The 19,667-nt window shown below is 35.7% G+C and overlaps 2 protein-coding genes across 4 annotated transcripts in view; one reads left to right on the plus strand and one right to left on the minus strand.

Annotated features, from left to right (window-relative positions):
- The window catches only part of cacnb1 (calcium channel, voltage-dependent, beta 1 subunit), a 74,089-nt gene extending 61,590 nt beyond the window's left edge, over positions 1–12,499 (minus strand). For 2 of the 3 annotated variants that reach the window (XM_009299278.4, XM_005163808.5), the window contains exons 1-2: positions 12,226–12,499; positions 2,585–2,671 (exon numbers count right to left, since the gene is read on the minus strand). In XM_009299278.4, the coding sequence (XP_009297553.1) occupies positions 2,585–2,671; positions 12,226–12,318 (180 nt within the window). In that variant the 5' untranslated portion in view covers positions 12,319–12,499. 3 annotated transcript variants of the gene reach the window in all.
- Positions 12,500–14,770: 2,271 nt separating this feature from the next.
- rpl19 (ribosomal protein L19) lies at positions 14,771–17,267 on the plus strand. Its single transcript, NM_213208.1, is given in 6 exon segments — positions 14,771–14,799; positions 15,875–15,981; positions 16,214–16,336; positions 16,465–16,585; positions 16,839–16,949; positions 17,072–17,267. Coding segments are annotated over 6 exon segments (591 nt in total). The 5' UTR covers positions 14,771–14,794; the 3' UTR covers positions 17,196–17,267.
- Positions 17,268–19,667: the final 2,400 nt, after the last annotated feature.

Genomic DNA, 19,667 nt, shown 5'->3' on the forward strand with positions numbered 1-19,667 from the left:
TTTTCATGTGTTTCACATCTCAGATAATGAAGTCGCAAAAGATATGTGGATGATTTATATTACTTACACCTGCATATTCCGGATACTCGTGAAAGACGTCATGACGCATAGAGTTAAAAAAACACAGATTAGCTTACCTGACTAGTGGTCGCAGCAGAATAATAAATCAAGGCTCAACAGGTAGCATCTCACATCTTGTGCTTTATTCTTCTGTCACGATATATTACAGAAAATAACTTAATCCGAGCATCAGAGAAAAAGAAAGTCCCGCGCTCTTGCGCTTGTTACAGAAAGTTCACACCACACAAACACACACATAGACGCACACACAGACGCTGTTAAAGGAGTCGCACCCCTTTTTCACTCGTTAGTTACAGACACTTGTCAGATGTTATTTTAGAGAGCGGGCGCGAGGTTGACTTCATGTTTACACAGCAGAAAAGCGTGTGCTTTTACGGGCGTGACGTGGAGCCGATCCGCCAATAGCAGCACATTATGTCGATGACCAATCAGAGTCACTTAAGGGCGGGCCTTTTAGAGGAACTAGGAAATATGACAGTCGTTTTCATGTTAGCTGAGTAGCTGTGTATAATCAAAGTGAGATATATGAAAAAATTACGCGATTTCATAAAAGTGAAACATAAGCACACATTGCTTTGCATCTTATAAACACAACCAAGCCTTAAAATTACATTCTGGACCACCCCTTTAATAAGACCCCATAGTTTTTCGCGATTCCGCGATCGCTAATTCCAACGCAAAAATCAACAAAAAGTTGCAAATATTTGCGATCCTGCAAAATTCTTAATTAAACACAAAATAATCGCAAACATTTTAATAATCTCATAAAACATCCAATTCCAAACCATATAATCAAATTATATTTATTTCAGATAGTAGTTAATTTTTTTACGTGACTTATAGACATTGCATATGCAGCACATGTGAAGTATCTGAGTGTCTCTTGAAAAATGACGTCTCACCTGCGGATTACAAGGAGGGGGGGAATTGTTTTGCAGTCTGCGCAGTAAGAAGACACGAATGAAACGCGAATGATTTACATATGAAGTCAATGCAAAAACTGAATTAGACATCCTGTGGAGCGCATTCTTCAGGGCGCGTTTACACTAATACGCTTTAGTTTAAAAACGCATAAGTTTTGCTACGGTTACGCCATCTGTCCACACTACATCAGAGTTTTTAAGTGCCGAAAACAGAGCATTTTGGAAATGCTGGAGAGGCCGTTTTCATTTTAAAACGCTGCAGCTCCATGTTAGTCTGTATGGGGGAAAACGGAGATATCTGAAAACGGAGGCAGGCTGCATACATTCACGTCTCTGATTGGGTCTTTTTCCTCAATATTAAGTAGCCTACACACAGTTCAGTCTTGCATTTTCTCCTTGTAAGTACAGACTTTGCAAGTTTGATATGGAAAACAAACTCCCGAGGACACGTGGGGTGAATCTTCAAAGGGAACAGTGTACATTATAACCTCATTTACTCATCATCCTGGCTACGTTGTTTTACTTTCTTAACAATAAAATGAAAACATGATATTATAAAGGAACTGCCTATTTTCATTTTGATTTTAACAACTTAACAGGCACCAAAAATGTTGAGATGTCGTGACCGTCATTTTCACGGTATGCATATTCATAACAAAACTGAGCCTAAAACATAACTGCCTCCTTTCATTTTCACTGAAAATACAAAACACACCCTCTATTTTGCTGAATATCAGTTTTAATAATCAACAATGGCCATTTAAAAAAAAAAAGGCAAGCAATCAATGAAATGTGCAGAATCAGTGTACGTGATTACATACATTAATATATTAACTTATCTTTGCACTCAGCCAAAACATGTTACCTGAGAACAAGTAATAGATTCAAAAGACCAAAGTCGGGGAATATGCAAGTGCTGAAACAGTACTGATTTGCTGTCGTATTCACATGCTCAACAGAAATGGCTGTGATTGGCCATAAAGTTAATCAGTTCCCCAAACTCACCGCTATTTACTGAGTGTGATCACAGATACAGGTACACTGTAGCGTTTTAAAGTCGCAATTCATCAGCGGATCGCTCGTATGTCAGCTTATAGACAAACCAGCTGATCAACATGACATGAGTTTGGTGAATCGATGACTTTCATGGACAATCACAGTCATTTCTGTTGAGCATGTGAATACAATGGCAAAATCAGCACTGTTGAAGAACGTGCTCAATAGTGCTTAAATGTCAGGGATTGGACATTTTTAAAATTTCAGTATCGATTGGTACTGAATTCTAGTTTGTGACAACCCTAAAAATATAGAAAATAAAACAACAAATAGGTAACCCAAACTGCATATTTGAGCATATATTTAAACCTGTGGAAAGGAAAAGTGCACAAACACCTACAAGTCAGATCATCTGACCCCCGACTGACAGTACTGCATGACTAATGTTGCCATGTAATTGCTTTAAAATGTATGCTGAAAGAACCTGAACTAGTTTCTATGATGCATGATGGTTCAAAGAGAGGAATTATAACTTGACATTTGCGAACTAAGGTGAGTGTCACATAAGGAACTGGCCGTCTTACCTGTCGAACAAAGCTGTTGGAGGTCGTGTCGGAGGAGGTGCTTCCATCTGAGCGTTTGAAGCGACTCTTTCTCTTTGCATACTTCCCCTGAAAGAGGGAACATTAGAGATATTAGGGGAGATTAGAAATAATGGTCACTGTTTTGTATTCATGCCCACTGTGAATTCCACATCCTGTCTCTGTGTCCAGATATGATTACCCATAATTACTCATGTCCGCCAGTTGGATTCGGTAATCTGATTGGCCTTAACATTGGCCAATGGCCTGGCTGCCCTCGGCAGACCCCTCTATGTGGCATTTATAGGCACCAGACTCCGTTGCCATGGAGACCAGAAGGCGGCTAATTGGGTTTGGTGGCACTAAAAGAGCCTGATGGATCAGGCTTTACAGTAACATGCTCAAAACCCACATTCACAACACTGCACACAAGCTTACTGAAACAAAGCATGTTATCAAACCTCTTTATCAAATGTCCAAATCTGACCAACAGTCAACAGACACATTCAACAGATAATCCTGTAAGACTTGCCTTACAATCAGAGTAATGCAAGTAATGAAAAGTAATGAAAGGGTTTACACCTGGACTTCCAGAAAAACAACCTTCAAATGGCTTTCGTAATGCTGAGACTGGATATGAGAAAAAAAAATGAGATAAGAACATTATTATCACGGGGTCATTTAAGGTTCAGACAGCTAATATAAATTCATGATGAAGCACATCTGAAAGCTGCCGTGTAACATTTTCCGTGACTGAGTGGTGATCTAAAATGTACAAATATTTGTGGCTTAAAAAGTAAATACCTCTGTAAGCAAGCAGGCTAGTGCAAAGTCGGGCACATTTGCACTGCAATTGATTCCGGGAGCACACAGACAGAAAAACATGCCTCAGCGCTTGTTTACTTTAACTACATTATCATTATACAAACACAAACTAATTACAAGCTTACATACAGTTGAAGTCAGAATTATTAGCCCCTTTTGATTTTTTTCCCCTTTTTTATTATGTTTAACAGGGCAAGGAAATTTTCAAAGTATGTCTGATAATATTTTTTCTTCTGGAGAAAGTTGTCTATGTTTTATTTTGGCTAGAATAAAAGCAGTTTTTTAAAAAAAATTTTATAAAACATTTTAAGGTCAAATATATTAGCCTCTTTAAGCTTTATTTTCTGATAGTCTACATACAGAACAAACCATCCAAATACAATAATTACCTAATAATAATAATATATAATAATAATAAATACCTAATAAACCTAGTTAAGCCTTTAAATGTCACTTTAAGTTAAATAATAGTTGCTTGAAAAAATATTAAATATTATTTACTGCCATCATGATCAAAGATAAAATAAATCAGTTATTAGAAATAAGTTATTAAAACTATCATGTGTAGAAATGTGTTGAAAAAGTTTGCTCTCCATTAAACAGAAATTGGGGAAAAAAATAAACAGGGGGGTTAATAATTCTGACTTCAACTTGTAAATCATTCTACAATGCTATATTTTCACCAATATTAAGCATCCTTAACTCATTTTTTTTTTTCTGATTCCTGTGTGGTCTATACTAGGGTTGTGCCGATAGACGATGCCAACTTCACAGTGCTGAGCCGGCATCGCGATCCATCGCCCTGCCCCACATTTATATTAATATATATAACTTATTATCTGCACGTCACCTTAATAGCAATAACGGTCTTTTTATGAGCTGTGTTAAATTTTACATATAGCTGCCACTTGCATGGCTAACAGCATCGTGAGGATTAAATTAAGGATTATACAGTGCCTCTCGTGCTTACAATGTGTAGATTCAGAGGCAACAGTGTTACCTGCAAACCCCATCCCACAGACTTTACAGTGAACGCTTTAGTTATTTTCATAGTGGACTTGAAACACTGGAAGTCTTTTGGTGTAAATGGTGGATTAACATTCAGCACATGATCACTAATAAGATGTGCCATTATTAGTAACTGTAGTAAATCTGTCAGTGTTATTTCCATTCTCTCTTCTTCAGCACTTCACATTTTCATGGTTGTAGCTTCTGACAACTGAAGGCAGAAGGCATTGACTGAGTGATTGACGGCTGATATTAACCAATCATTCGCATTCAGTTCTGGACCAGTGAGCCAATATGAAGCGCACAAAGGCGGGGCAAGCATGGCAGACTTTTTTTTACTTCAGCAAGTTCACATAACATCTGTTTTAATCTGTTCCTGTGCACTGCGTTTTTGTTTGAGGTTTACTGTATCATTATTATTCACACCTTAAAGTTTGCTTTGATTGTTCAGTATTTACATTTTACCATTACACAGACTTTACAATTTTATTTATTAGGTTTGAGTCTCTTTAACATCAATGTTTATTTTATTATAAAGAGATCAGATATTTTGTTTCAATATTTTTGTTTTTGACAATTGAAACTATTTGCCTTAGTAATGTTGTTAAATTAAAATGAAGTGATTAAATAAATAGAAAATCCTAATATTCCTAAATATATTGTTAAAAAATATTCAATAATTCTCGATATTGAATGATGTGAAACATGATAATTTGTTTTGCAATATTGCCCTAATTGATCAGAATAATTTTTAGTTTAATTTCTGTATTTGTCAGTAATAAGGTAAACCACTGGAAATATTAGCCAAGTTTCTTATAGAAATATATGTAAAGTTTTAGAAGTCAAATATGAGTTAATGGTGCTATTAAAAATTATTTTATAGCATAAAACACTAGGGTTGCACAGTTTACCGGTACTTCGGTAGCACTGCGATACTATGGGTCCAAGATACTGGTGGTGCCACTGTAGTTTGTAAACGGTAGTATCGTCATTAATGGTTCTACAATATGTTGCATGTGGAAAAATCACTAAAATGCTCAAACATTTGTGCCAGCAAATAATTAATAGACCACTTTATTTTAATTTCTTTTTAACTGTCTGCAAACGGGTCATAGTTTGCTGCAGTCATGACAGGTCATAAGGCGTGATCAATTTTGTATTTATTTATTTTATTATTATTATTATTATTGCAAAAACAACAAAAGAGTTACAGTAAATATAAAAAAATAGGCAGAAAGAGTCAGTACAAATAATACGTTTTCAATAATAAGGGATTTAAGCTATTAATTAATACAGTATTGCGATACTACTTAGTATCGTGATACTTCAGCTGGTATCGTGGCCTGAATTGATGGTATCGTGACAATCCTACACCTCATTCTTTCTTTCAATAATTGTAGTATTTTGTTTTAAATGCATTTGTTTAGAATTTGTTTATATTTGCATGTAATATTTAGATTTTATATTTAAGTTTTGTTTTAACTGCTGTATTAGTTTTTTTAATGATTTAACAATAATGAAAAAACAACGTTATTGGATTTTTTTCTCATTACACCATCCAAAGACTAAGCAGTATTTCACAAAGCACATGCTGTATAAAATGTTTTAAACCACATCTTGACATACTATAAAATGTTTGATTGGAAAGGCCTGTGAGCAGCAGGAAATGTTCATATACTGCAAAAAAAAAAAAATAGATCTGAGAAAGGCCAGCAAAATGTCAAGGGAGAGAGGAGGGATGTATTGCTATGGTGATGAGAGGCTTCCTGTTGACAAACAGCCTCTGAGGCTAATTGGGTAATTAAGGGAGGGAAGCTGTATCACGGGGAAGAGGGAAGGTTTTTAGAGTTACACAGTGTCACCACTAGTTCATCACAGAAAATGAGAAGAGAAGAGAAGAGAAGAGAAGAGAAGAGAAGAGAAGAGGCTGTAAACACTGACCTTTATACCTAATCCCAATTCTATACCTTAGGCAACGGGTGTCAAACTCAATTCCTGGAGGGCCGAAGCCCTGCACAGTTTAGTTCCAACCCTGCTCCAACACACTTACCTGTAGGTTCAAACAAGCCTGAAGGACTCAATTAGTTTGATCAGGTGTGTTTAATTAGGGTTGGAACTAAACTGTGGAGAGCTGCCGCCCTTTTGGAACTGAGTTTGACACCTATGCCTTAGCCTTTTGCCATACCCAATTCTCTTTAGCCTGAAGGCGAAGGGCTAAGGAGAAGGGCTAGATACCCCTTAAAACAGATTTTTCAGGATCACACTCGAAACCAAGGGGTACAAAAGTTTCCCAGAATACACCATCTACAACGGCAGCATGACTACACACATAGGTCAGGAGATGCACAAATGAGTGTTTTTTTGTTATTGTTATACATTTTTACAACAAACAAGCACATGTTTTAATACATTATTATTCCCGTTCGTGTTTTACCTACATGCTTTTTAAAAAATGCTAAATTTTGCTAATAATCCCTAATGATAACTCCTGTATAGTAGTCCCACAACATTCTGACATTTGAATACCCTGTCAGAAAAGTTTAGTGGCGAGGAATGGGCTTTTTACAGTGTCTGGTATAACATTAATCTTGTTTTCGTGTGTTTACATAGATGAATATTGAAAAAATATATATACCAGCCTGGGAGTGGGGTTTATTTAAATTTTAGGTTTCATGATGTCCCAAATCCAGAATGGAGCTCATCTCTACCAACTACAACCCCAAATCAGAAAAGGTTTGGACAGGAGCCGTTTAGGGCTAGCAATCACATAAATTGGTTAAATAATGATGTGATTTGAAACAGGCGATGTCAACAGCTGAGTGTAATTATGATTTAGTGCAAAAGCAGCATTCAAAAAAGGTCTAGTCCTTTAGGAGCTAAGATAGGCTGAGGATCGCCCTTTTGCTAACAAATACATGGGAAAATTATTGAAATGCTTAAAAACAATGATCCTTAAAAAAAAGATAGGAAGAAATTTGGAGATTTCACCTTCAATGGTGCATAACATCATTAAAAGATTCAGGGAATCTGGAGGAATTTCAGTACATAAATGACAAGGGCGCAAGCCTAAGCTAAACAACTGTGTTCTCCGATCCCTCAGGCGGCACTGCATCAAGAATCGTCATTCATCTATAAGCGATATCACTACACAGGCTCAGGACTACTCTGACAAACCTGTCAAATACCACAATACATAGCTACATACACAAATGCCAGTTAAAACTGTGCTGTGCCAAAAAGGAAGCCCTGTGTTACAGTGCCCAGAAGTGCAGTCGACTTCTCTGGGCTCGGAGGCATTTGGGATGGGCCATCACACTGTAGAAACGTGTACTGTGGTCAGATGTGCTCCAAAGAAGAAAGGGATCATCCAGACTGTTACCAGACTGTTTAGCATTATTGTCAATGAAAGTGAATTAGACTGGAAGTCTTGAGCCAAAAAGGTTGCAATGGCTGTGGCCGCTCATACATAAAGAATAGGGTCAATAGAAAACTCTGAAACACCAAAGTTTCTTTAAAGTCATCATGAAATGGACGATTTGGAATGGAAGTCCATTTCCCCCCTATCATGACATACATCCAAATGAAATGGTTTCTGGAATGAAAAAAATAATAATAATTGAAACTGATTGGATTGTTGGAAGATGAGCGTTGCTAACAAAACAGAGGAAGATTTGAATTCCAGTTTATTTCGATGGCTTTCAGGCTTACTGTGCTTGATACTACCATGATAATAAGTGTTAAATACATTTACAGTTGAAATCAGAATTATTAAACCCACTTTATTTTTTATTTTTTAAATATCTCCCAAATTATGTTTAACAGAGCAAGGAAATTTTCACAGCATGTCTGATAATATTTTTTTCTTCTGGAGAAAGTCTTATTTGTTTTATTTCGGCTAACATAAAAGCAATTTTACATTTTTTAAAATCCATTTTAAGGTCAATATTATTAGCCCCTTTAAGCTATATATTTTTTGATGGTCTACAGAACAAACCATCGCTATACAATAACTTACATAAATACCCCAAATAACCTAGTTAAGCCTTTAAATGTCACTTTAAGCTGCATAAAAGTGTCTTGAAAAATATCTAGTAAAATATTATTCACAGTCATAGTGACAAAGATAAAATAAATCAGTTATCAGAAACAAGTTATTAAAAATATTATGCTTAGAAATGTGTTGAAAAAAACTTATTTCTGTTAAACAGAAATTGGGGTAAAAAATAAATTAATAATTCAGGCCAGGGGGTTTAATACTTCTGACTTCAACTGTAGCTCATCCATCAACATGTCCTGTAGGATGCAATTAAGACCACAACTCTTATGATTCCACACTCAGAGCATTATCAAACTACACCTTTGCATGTTGTGAATACGCTTCCTCCAGTGGCAAAAATGACATATTTGCCGTTCAAACACAAATTGTGTAAAAAAAGAAAATCTCCCTTTTATGGGAGTCAATGATCAGACAGCATTTTTACACTCTAAATAAGTTTGAAACATGATATCATATTCTAGGACTCCTTTAAACCCTTTGTTCTTGAAAGACACACTTAAGGTCCTAACCTTCACAAAGACTCGGCAAAACTAGGGAATATGCCTCTTTTGTACTCAAACAGCTTGTTCACACACATTTGGTTCTCAACACACCGCCTCCTCACATCTATGTATAGACATGATTCAGACAGAGCAGCTCTCCACAGCACAGGTCACACACATTCACACTAACTGCATTATATAAAGAGCATTATATAAATACAGCCCTAACAATCAGAAACACTACTGAAACATCCATCCACAACGCCAAGCGCAGTAGTACGCTGTGCTGGACGGGATGATGATGAGTGGCTTTTATGGAGCAGGTGCACATTCATACATCAACCAATGAACCATCCTCTAAGTCTGAAACAAACCAGGAAAAAAGCAAAGAGAAGAGAAACTGAGGGGAAAAAACCCAGTTTGAAACCTCACACTGAAGTTAAACCTTCAGTAACACTTCAGTATGGGGACCAATTCTCACTATCAACTAGTGGGTGGCTTGTTACCTCCCTATTATAAGGACTTTGGCTGTTTTTTAGTACTTAAAAAAGTATATATTCTGCATAATTTTATTCTATATGCCCAGGGAGCAAATTACAGGGAGGTTTGGGGGGGAATGACCCCCCCCCACGAAGGATTTTAAAACAAGATCAATGTGGGGGTTGAATCTGAGAATAAGTTCACTCTGATCTGTATTTTAAATAATAATGTTAATAATTAAAATAATAGATATCCATTTGTCCACCCCTATAACGGTTCATACCATTATGAATGCAAAATTCGCGCCAATCAGTCTATGCGAGAAAAAAAGTCACTCAACGGTCTGAAACTGGCACATTTAAAGCTCCGATAGACACCGTAAAAGTTCACAAGACTGATTTCTCATAATATACGTGTTTGTTTCTACATAATGCCTAAAATTAAAGTCAAATTAGATGCATAGTTTGTATAGTTTGACCTAGAGTAAGCCGAAAATAGCTACTGGGGTCAAAATACACCAAACATCCCACAAAAAAATATAAATTAGATGTAATTTAAATAAATACATAAATTTGATTCACTGAAGCATGTATTACACCAACTAACATTACTGAAAAAGTTGCCCCCCCAATCGTCAATGTATAATTTGCACACTGTATATGCCTAATCCTATCCAATACATAAACCCAACTATTGCCTATTAATAAAGAGCAAATTAGGAGTTTAATACGCTAGTCTTGGTTGAAAGTTTGTTAATATCGAGAACTGTACTTTAAAATAGTGTGACCAAACTTTCTTGTCAAATCATAAATAAAAAAGTGACCAACTTAAAATATAGATAGCAAAAGTGAAGAGTAAATTGCTATTGAGAAGCTGTTTGAAGTGTACAATCTTGAGTTTGTATTGTCTGAGCTGTTGTTGTTCAAATGTTGAAATGGTCTGCTATTTAAAGTCAATCAAAAATAAACAAAGGAAAGAAAAATATAGTGAGTTGCAAAAGTGTGTGTGTGTGTGTGTGTGTGGGGGGGGGGGGGGGGGGGGGATATAGCCATTTTATCAAGTTTTACTATTTTTTTAATCCACTCACCTGATCCCCAGGTCTGTGGGAGCACTTTTAGCTTAGCTCACCTTAGAATAAATCATTGAAATGGATTACAACATTAGCTTCCTACTAAAACAAATCATAAAAGAGTTCTGATAATTTTAAAATCTGTAGAGTTCCTTTAAAGGGCTAGTACATCAAAATACTGTATATATAATATATATATATATATAGACAATTTACTCACTTTCCATTTATTCCAGCCCTACAAGAGATTCTTTTATCAGATGAACTGGGATTTTATATGCAAGTAAATAAAGGGCCTGCTTTTAACTTTGAATACATTTTAATATCAATTAAATAACATCCCATTGTCATTCGGCAGAAGATATTTATACACGTAGGCATGGAGTGATAAGATTTCAAGATTTACCGCGGTTTGAAAAAGTCAAGGTTTTAAAACTGCAAAAATCTTCTGTTATACAGTTTCTAGGGTATATGTAAAGGTTTCTAATGTATTTTTATATGTTCTGAAGAAATCTGTGTTTTTTTAACTAATGAAAACAGCAAAAGTCAATAATTTATCTGAATTATTTAGCCTGTTTTCCCAGGGATGGGCTGCAGCTGGAAGGGTATCCGCTGTTTAAAACATATGCTGGATAAGTTGGCGGTTCATTCCGCTGTGGCGACCCCAGATTAATAAAGGGACTAAGCCGAAACGAAAATGAATGAATGAATATTTAGCCTGTTTACTGTTCCGAAATATTATAAAAGTGAATTGTAATTTGAAAAATGTGAAATTTAATACTGTATGTTGTGTTCAATGGGGAATTTTTTTTAATTTTTATTTATTTATTTATTTTTAACTAAGACATTTTTAGTGCTGTAATCACAATTTCTTTAGAGCTGTAATTACAATAACTTGCTACCAAGAAATTTTTATTCAAGGTTATCATACCATCACAAAATTATACCGGCCCATGCCTAAACACAAGTATTTTGATCTGCATTGTTTTATTATTTTAATTAACTTTTTTTTTGCTGCAAATGAGTAAATCCTAGTAACAGTTTTTGTTTTGCTGCTTAAAACCCCTTTTATCTGATGGATGGATGGATGTGTACATGTGGGCGTGGTTTTGGGGTAAGTCCCCCAAATATAGAAGCATTGAGATGACATCACATTTTACAGCGTATGCTGACATCATCTTTTCATTACTCAGAGTGTCAGACACTTTTTATTAACTTATAATTCAAATGTTGAGATCCCGGATGTACTATCAGACTTACTTTTAACTGAACACTAATAGGTTAATCAACAGCGATGGTTCATAACTTATAAACAGAATAGACTGTCATAAAATTGCAACACTGTAGTAGGCCAGCTGTCAGGAGAGAGAGAGAGCGAACATGGACACGGTGATGGAATCATGTAAATCCCATTTAATACCAAAGATAATGCAGTTTTGAAACATTTAAAACAACTGTCCGTCATTCACACACAACTTTATGTCGCTTTCCTTGCAGAATACTTGTTTACAACACTGTTGTGGCAAACGCGTGAAGATGCCGTCTTGTTGCCAAGTAACCACAATACGAGCAACGGTTGATAACGACTAATCTTCCCCACAAACAAAACCTCTGATTTTTCACTGAGCCTTTCTAAAACAGCGACCAAGCGGGTTAAATTTCGTCTTCCACTGGTTGCATGCACTTTCGGTATAAGCTGTAAAAGTGCCTCTCTCTCTCTTACCTGAGCGTGAGAGCCGTGGTGGTCGAACATGTCCATTTGGATTTCCTGGGTTGAGGTGGAAGGCGTCCTGGACATATTACCCTCCTGTACCATTGATTTAAACTTTAACTTCGGTTTTACTGTTTCATTTGGAGCCTGATTTGAGTTCGTTATGCATTGTGAAATAATTCAACGTAAAATTAAACAGATGAAGGTGCTTTTCCTCCTCGCAGATGGCTTGTCACCGCGCTGTTGCGCCCCCAGCCCTGCTGAAACCCTCTCCCTTAGCAAATACAACGAGCTCAGTCTCCAGCTGTTCAGCGGAGGGATCAAGCCCCGCCCTCCACATCTCATCAACCAATGAGTTGCTAATGGGGCGGGAGTTTTGTTGTGTTTCTCGGACTGATTGGTTGATCGATCAATATTACTATGAGATGGACGGTGGCAGCTCTACTCCCCATTCCATATAAAAGCGAAATGACCACACCCTTTGATTCTGCTTTATTACAGAAAACAACAATATGCCTTTGTGCCGTTTCGTAGGAAGAGTTCTTATTTTCATATGAAGAGTTCATCTACAAAACAGATTATTCAGCGTTTTTTTTTTTAAATAATGTACATAAATTACTTCAATACACGATAAACAAAACACGATTTATGAAAATTAACTAATTGTGTAGTTATTTGTTTTTGCAAATGATCTCTTCATATATTTACTGCATTATTTTGTTAATGTAGAAAAATATGACATATAAGAAATCAGAAATAGGTTTTACACGATAAGTAACTGAAAAAGCAGTCCTGTTCTCTTAAATGTCTCACATAATGTGCCATATTAGTTTCCAACTATGTCCTTTTATTCAACCTTCAGAAAAAAAAATCGAAGACGAGCCTGGAAATAATCAAATTACCAATAATAATTGAAACAATAATCAAATAATCACTAATGCTGACGTTAGACCAGTGTATTTTTTATTTTACTGTTACTATTAAATTATTGTTGTTGGGTTTTTATATAAACACCGTATTTAGAATACATTTGTATGAATTTAAGGAGAGCATTTACATGTATTTACATCTATTAAGTTACATTATTATATTTCCCCTCTGTTTGTTTCAATGCTTACTGTGTTTGTTCATTTAAACGCTTAGTTAATTAATAATCTTAGCTGTTAAATTATTACATTTAATCAAATTAATATTTTATTTGACATATTTTTATTTTATTTAAATTATGAATTTAAAAATGATTGATTCATTATTATTATTACACTTAAATCAAGCCTTATTTTATTTTCATTACTGTTCTCTTAACGTTTAATGTCTCTCAGAAATTTCAGACCACCTATCTCTCCCTTGTGGCCCCTTGGGCGTCCATAGACACCAGTTTAAGGTGTATTTATTTAATTTTTTTTTCTTTAACATTATTGTTGTTGTGTTATGTAATTATATCATATTTAGATGATTTTTAATTTTAATTAATTTTTAAGGTATTTAATGAGAGCATTTACATGTATTTACTTTCTATTAATTTTTTGTATATTTCCCTCTCTGTGTTACAGTGCTGTGTTTATTCATTTATTTACTTAATTAATAATTTAGCTGTTAATTAATTTGAGCAATTGTATTAATTTTAAACGAATTAATATTTCATTAAAATTATTTTTATTAATTTATTTGTTGATTAATTTAAAGTGGTGTATTTTTTTATTATTGTTACATTATTGTTGTGTTATGTAATCATTTCATATTTAGAATACATTTTGGTGTATTTTATTTTATTAATTTACACATTTGCTTAATCATTTTAGCTGATAAATTGTTGCATGTAATCAAATTCATATTTTATTTGATGTATTTTTATCAATTTATTTGTTGATGAATTTAAAATGATTCGTTCATTATTATTGTTATACTTAAATCATACCTTATTTTATTTTCATTATTTTTCTATACATTTTTAATGTCTCCTAGCATTTCAGACCATCTATCTCTCTCTTGTGGCTCCTTATGGGTCCGTGGACACCAGTACTATTATAGTAAAGTAAAATAAGTAAACAAATATTTACAAAAGACTTTTCCCAGACAAGAAGTCACAAAGTGCTTTACAGTAAAAGAAAACCTATATATTAAACAGGCTCGTACTAAAGCACCAAAACTATATTTTGAATTCATTACTAGTTTGTCTATTATTTCACTTTCATAGTAATGCCTAATTCGCAAGTTCTCATCTTTCAACAGGTAAAGCATTGCCGCCGTGTGGCCGTTTACAGCAATCCACAGCTTGCCTACAAAAACCGCCGCCTACATTTCCCAGCAGTATGACTAGTGGAACGTACCATTATTTTTTTGTCGAAACAGATATAGCTTATCTTTAAATATTAATATTAATGCTCGTATGTAATAAACAATATAACAGAACTCTTTAAAGTGCTAAACATATAATAAACACGTGCAAGTATTACATATAAAGTCGTTATTATATTCATATTGTCTGTGTGATAGTCCCCCCACCCCTTATGAATACGGCGGCACAGTCCTGAAATCTTCCTCATTGACAGCGGCTGCTGCTTTCCGCTGACCACCAGCCATGAGGTGCGTTCCTTTACGCGAGTTAAAATCTATTTATCTTATTAATTTAACTCGAGGAGTCGTTTTAAACATAATATCTAAGTATTTATGTAGTCGACACTCCTTGCGCTGTTAAAAACAAAGGCGATTCAACGCTTGAAGAGCGTTTGTAATGTAGCGCTGCTGCATGAGTATCGTCGCCATGTTGTGGCAAAAGCAAACGTGTCGTTTCAACGATAAAACTGTATTACGATGTGTTGAATAAAAAAATGTTATGGTAATCCGTTCGAAGTTTACCATTGTATCGTACTAATGTTTTATTTCTGATTATCTAATACGACAAACAAAGGTTGCGTGGAGTGTTCGGCCTAAACAGCCCGGCCAACAAAACGTGCTCAACATGTCTAGACATGCCCCTTAACCAGAATAGATTCATTTCGACGTTTTGCGTATTTTTAAAGCAAGTCAAGCTAGTAATTAGCAACTATATAGGGTCATTTTTGTATATTTTGCTTGGTTTGAGCAAAATGGCAGGCCTATTTTATATTGTAGATGAGTTATTCTGCGCGTGCGCACAATTTATGAAACACGTTATCAGGTTTATAGAGAATGTAGCGACGCCTCATCTAGCGCAAAAAATATAGTTTTAAAGTAATTAAATAAATATACAAATAGGTTAACTTGGCTTATAAAGCTGTACATTAAATCATTTGTTTATATTAAATCAAGAAACACTTCAGATAATGATAGTGTTTAGTGTTCTGAGAATTAAAGCTAATAAATTAAGCTTAACATGTCAGTGGGGTATAAAGTTCTAGTTGGATGTGGATCTATTGGCAAATGTTTAATCTTGTTAATTTACTTTTTAATCAACTGCACAGGAAATGAAAATCAGAAATTTACAGTTGGATTTTAAGTATGGGAGTGTTGCTAATAATTCAATCTAAATTTGAAGAGTGCTGTTTTTGTACTATAATGTAATTTTGCCTGACCTGGTCTTGATGTAGCCTTTATAGAAACGGCACCCGCTGTGTGTGTTGTACAGAAAATATATTGATCTAAAATTGTCTTTTTTTTTTTTTCTTTTTTTTTGTTACAGTATGCTCAGACTTCAGAAGAGGCTGGCCTCCAGCGTCTTGCGCTGTGGCAAGAAGAAAGTGTGGCTGGACCCAAACGAAACCAACGAAATTGCCAATGCAAACTCCCGTATGCAATTTCAATTCAGTTCATTATTTCTACAGCGCTTTTACAATGTAGATTGTGTCAAAGAAGCTTCACATAGAAGATTATAGTAAATTGAAACTGTCAATCCAGTTTTCAGAGATGAAGTTCAGTTTGGTTCAGTGTGGTTTAATTTTCACTGCTGAAAGTCCTCATTGTGTTATTTTTTATTTTTTGCCATAAAGTAACAATTTTATGTCTGTTCTTTGTTATTTAGGCCAACAAATTCGTAAGTTGGTGAAGGATGGTTTGATCATCAAGAAGCCCGTCACGGTTCACTCCCGTGCTCGATGCCGCAAGAATACTCTTGCACGAAGGAAGGGTCGTCACATGGGCGTTGGTATGAATCAATTTACTGGATAATTATACTCTGTGCATTTCATTTGTTTCAGTTTATGCATCTAAATATGAGGATATTGATCAACTTTGTCAGACTACATTGTGACGTTTTCTTTGTGTTTTTGACAGGTAAGAGAAAGGGTACCGCAAACGCACGTATGCCCGAGAAGTTGTGCTGGATGAGACGCATGCGTATCCTGCGTCGACTTCTGAGACGTTACAGAGAGGCCAAGAAGATCGACAGGCACATGTGAGCCCATGTTTAATGCTCATTTTAATTCCACAGATTGTAACCCAGATGTTTGTACTTCATAAAATATTGTGCAATAAGTTGCTGGTGTTTTAGTCTAACTACATTTTTGTGATCTCTCTCTCTCTCTCTCTCTCTTTTTATTTTTTTTTAAATTTATTATTATTATTTTTTATTTCATAAATGTAGCATACACAAGGATAGGCACCTAATGCAGGGATCCACAAATAAAAATGTCTGTTTTTTTCCCCAGGTACCACAGCCTGTATCTGAGGGCAAAGGGTAACGTGTTCAAGAACAAGCGCATCCTGATGGAGCACATACACAAGCTCAAAGCAGACAAGGCCCGCAAGAAGCTCTTGGCGTAAGTGTCCAAACAGTGTGCTCTGCAACATTATACTACTCTGCTATCTGTCATGTTTAGGGAAACATGATAAAACAAGGTCTTACTGTGCAGTGCTAATCGGTGCATGTTTCTCTCTGCAGTGATCAGGCTGAAGCTCGTCGTACAAAGACCCGTGAGGCCCGTAAGCGTCGCGAGGAGAGACAGCAGGCTAAGAAAGAGGAGATCATTAAAACTCTTTCCAAAGAGGATGAGACCAAGAAATAAGTTTGTCTTTCTGCTGTCCCCTATGTGTTGTTTAATTCACTTAAGTGATGAAAATAAACACTGTTTGTTACAGCTCTTATCTCCAGAGTGTGTTTATATGAATCTTTATGGCATTTTAAAAGCTCAGTTTTTTTTTTCTCCCCCCCAACACAGCATAAAATTTAGAAATGAAACGTGTTGTGTAATATTGGCTATGTTAGTGTATTAGTTAAGATGCAGCTTCCACTTGTGCACAGATGAAAAAAATAATGTTAATGAACTACAAACTACACTTGGTGAGAGCCAGAGACCAGGGTTGTAAAAAACTGGGTCCTGGGGGGCTGGCGTCCTGCATAATTTAGTTCCAACCCCACTTAAACACACCTGAACCAGCTAATCAAGCTCTTTCTATGTATACTCAGAACTTCTAGGATGTTGGAGCTAAACTGCAGAACACCAGCTTTCCAAGTAGAGCATCTTTTGAAAGGCTGTGTACCTGCTTCATTATACTTCATTCTTAAGAACTTTCAGGTTACAGATTGTTATAATACCATATAAAGACCACAGTTCTCAACCCAGTAAGCATGTTTTTGTTTTTAAAAAATTTCTAACAGACATCTAAACGTAGTCGTCTTGGCTAAAACATGGCTAAATTTGAGCTGTCAGTAAAAATCGAATAGATGTCTAATTTTGGCCTATTCTTAGATAAGTCATTAAATAAACTGAAATGAATGACTACACATTTAAAGTCTGTCTATATGACAACTAGTTTCGTTTTAGACCATTCTGACAGCCCAAGTTAAGCCTTGTTTAAGCCGAGCTGTCTCTGTTTAGATGTCTGTTGAACCTGTTACCAACTGTTTGCTGGGATGCCACTGCTGTTCCAGAGTAAGCAGCATTTCGTTGCGAGTGTGAAAATAACGGCATTAATTTTTTAAGAGAAGGTAAGTCTTTTAATAATATCAAAAGTGTGTGGCTTAAGAGTCAGAATTCAAGCATGTGTCAAGGAAGGGATTGAAGATTTTGGATGAGTTTAAAATTGGAGGTCTACATTTATTTTGAGGTCGGTGCCTTGAGAGCTCTTTTTAATTAAGCTTCATATAATCTAAAGCACGAAAGAAAACATTGATATTATTGAGATGCCATTATTGGTGTTAATGTGGCACTTAGTGAAAAATTCCAAGATTAACTGACACCCTGTTTAACTAGTACCCTAAAAGTGCTTTTCACTGACTGATGGAGAGACAAAGTGACTGACAGCAGGTTGTCCAGTTTGAGGACACAAGAAAATGAAAATAGATCACACTTATTAATCCAAGTGAATATGATTAAATCTGCTACTGCTCATTGTTTTGTTCACCTTTGTCTTACTAAGCAATGTTTGATGTAGCTAATTGAAATGTTAAAACTGGATATGTATAAATAAATGATCTTGACGGCTTTTAATGTTTGTCTCCATCTTGTGGATGCTTTTTTATTGTTACACACACGGGCATTGTGCTTCCTTCATGAAAATGTGTACAAATGGTTTGAATGCTTAGAAATACAACAGGAAAGTGCCTGCTGCATATGAATAGAAAAGAGGGCCTCATACAGGTGCTTTGTCAAGTCCAACACAAGCTAATCTCCACTGAAGTCCCAGAGAGTAACACTGCATTCATTCTCATAAGAAATCAGTGGCCATATCAAACAATTCTTCATTTCCACTTCCCATGGGCAGTGAGGGGACTCTAGGTATTCTCTGAACCAGATGTTTTGGGGTGAGATCACTAGTAATAAAGCGAAAAATATATAGGGGAAATGGGCGCAGTCTCAGCCGTTCCAATCACTTGCATACAACAGTTATAGCAGACACTGAAACTTCATTTCTCACTGAATGAATGGTTGATCTTACCTCCTAGGAGCAATCCATTGGTTGATTCAATGTATTTGTGTACAACAGTGAGCAAAACCAGCCATGTCTCATGTTGTACAGCTGTTACTTTCATCCTGTGATTTTTAATAATACAACAGTTTGAAAAAGTGTAAACTTCTAAGGCAAAAAACAAAAAAATAATACCTTTTTGCGCTGATCTCAGTCTCCACGAGTAGATCTTGTAATCTCCCCGTTTAGTGCTTCTCAATCTTACAGTTCAGTTTGCTGGAGAACTATCTTATGCACACTGTTTTTAAAGGAAGAACTTTAGAGACCAGTTAATATGTAACTGCATTTTCAGGTGTATACCACAACAAATCAATGATATTGTAAATTAGAAATGCATTCGAGATGCACCAAGGGTCACCAATCTCGGTCCGGTGTCCAGCAGATTTGAACTCCAACACTAATCAAACACACCTGAACAAGCTAATCAAGGTCTTACTAGGTATACTTGAAACAATCAGGCAGGTGTGTTGAGGCAAGTTGGAGCTAAACCCTGCAGGGACACCGGCCCTCCAGGACCGAGATTGGTGACCCATGGGGCAAACCCTCAAAATTAAATGAAGCTTTAAATC

The sequence above is a fragment of the Danio rerio genome, chromosome 3 (assembly GCF_049306965.1).
Source record: "Danio rerio strain Tuebingen ecotype United States chromosome 3, GRCz12tu, whole genome shotgun sequence".
In the NCBI taxonomy this organism is placed as follows: Eukaryota; Metazoa; Chordata; class Actinopteri; order Cypriniformes; family Danionidae; genus Danio; species Danio rerio.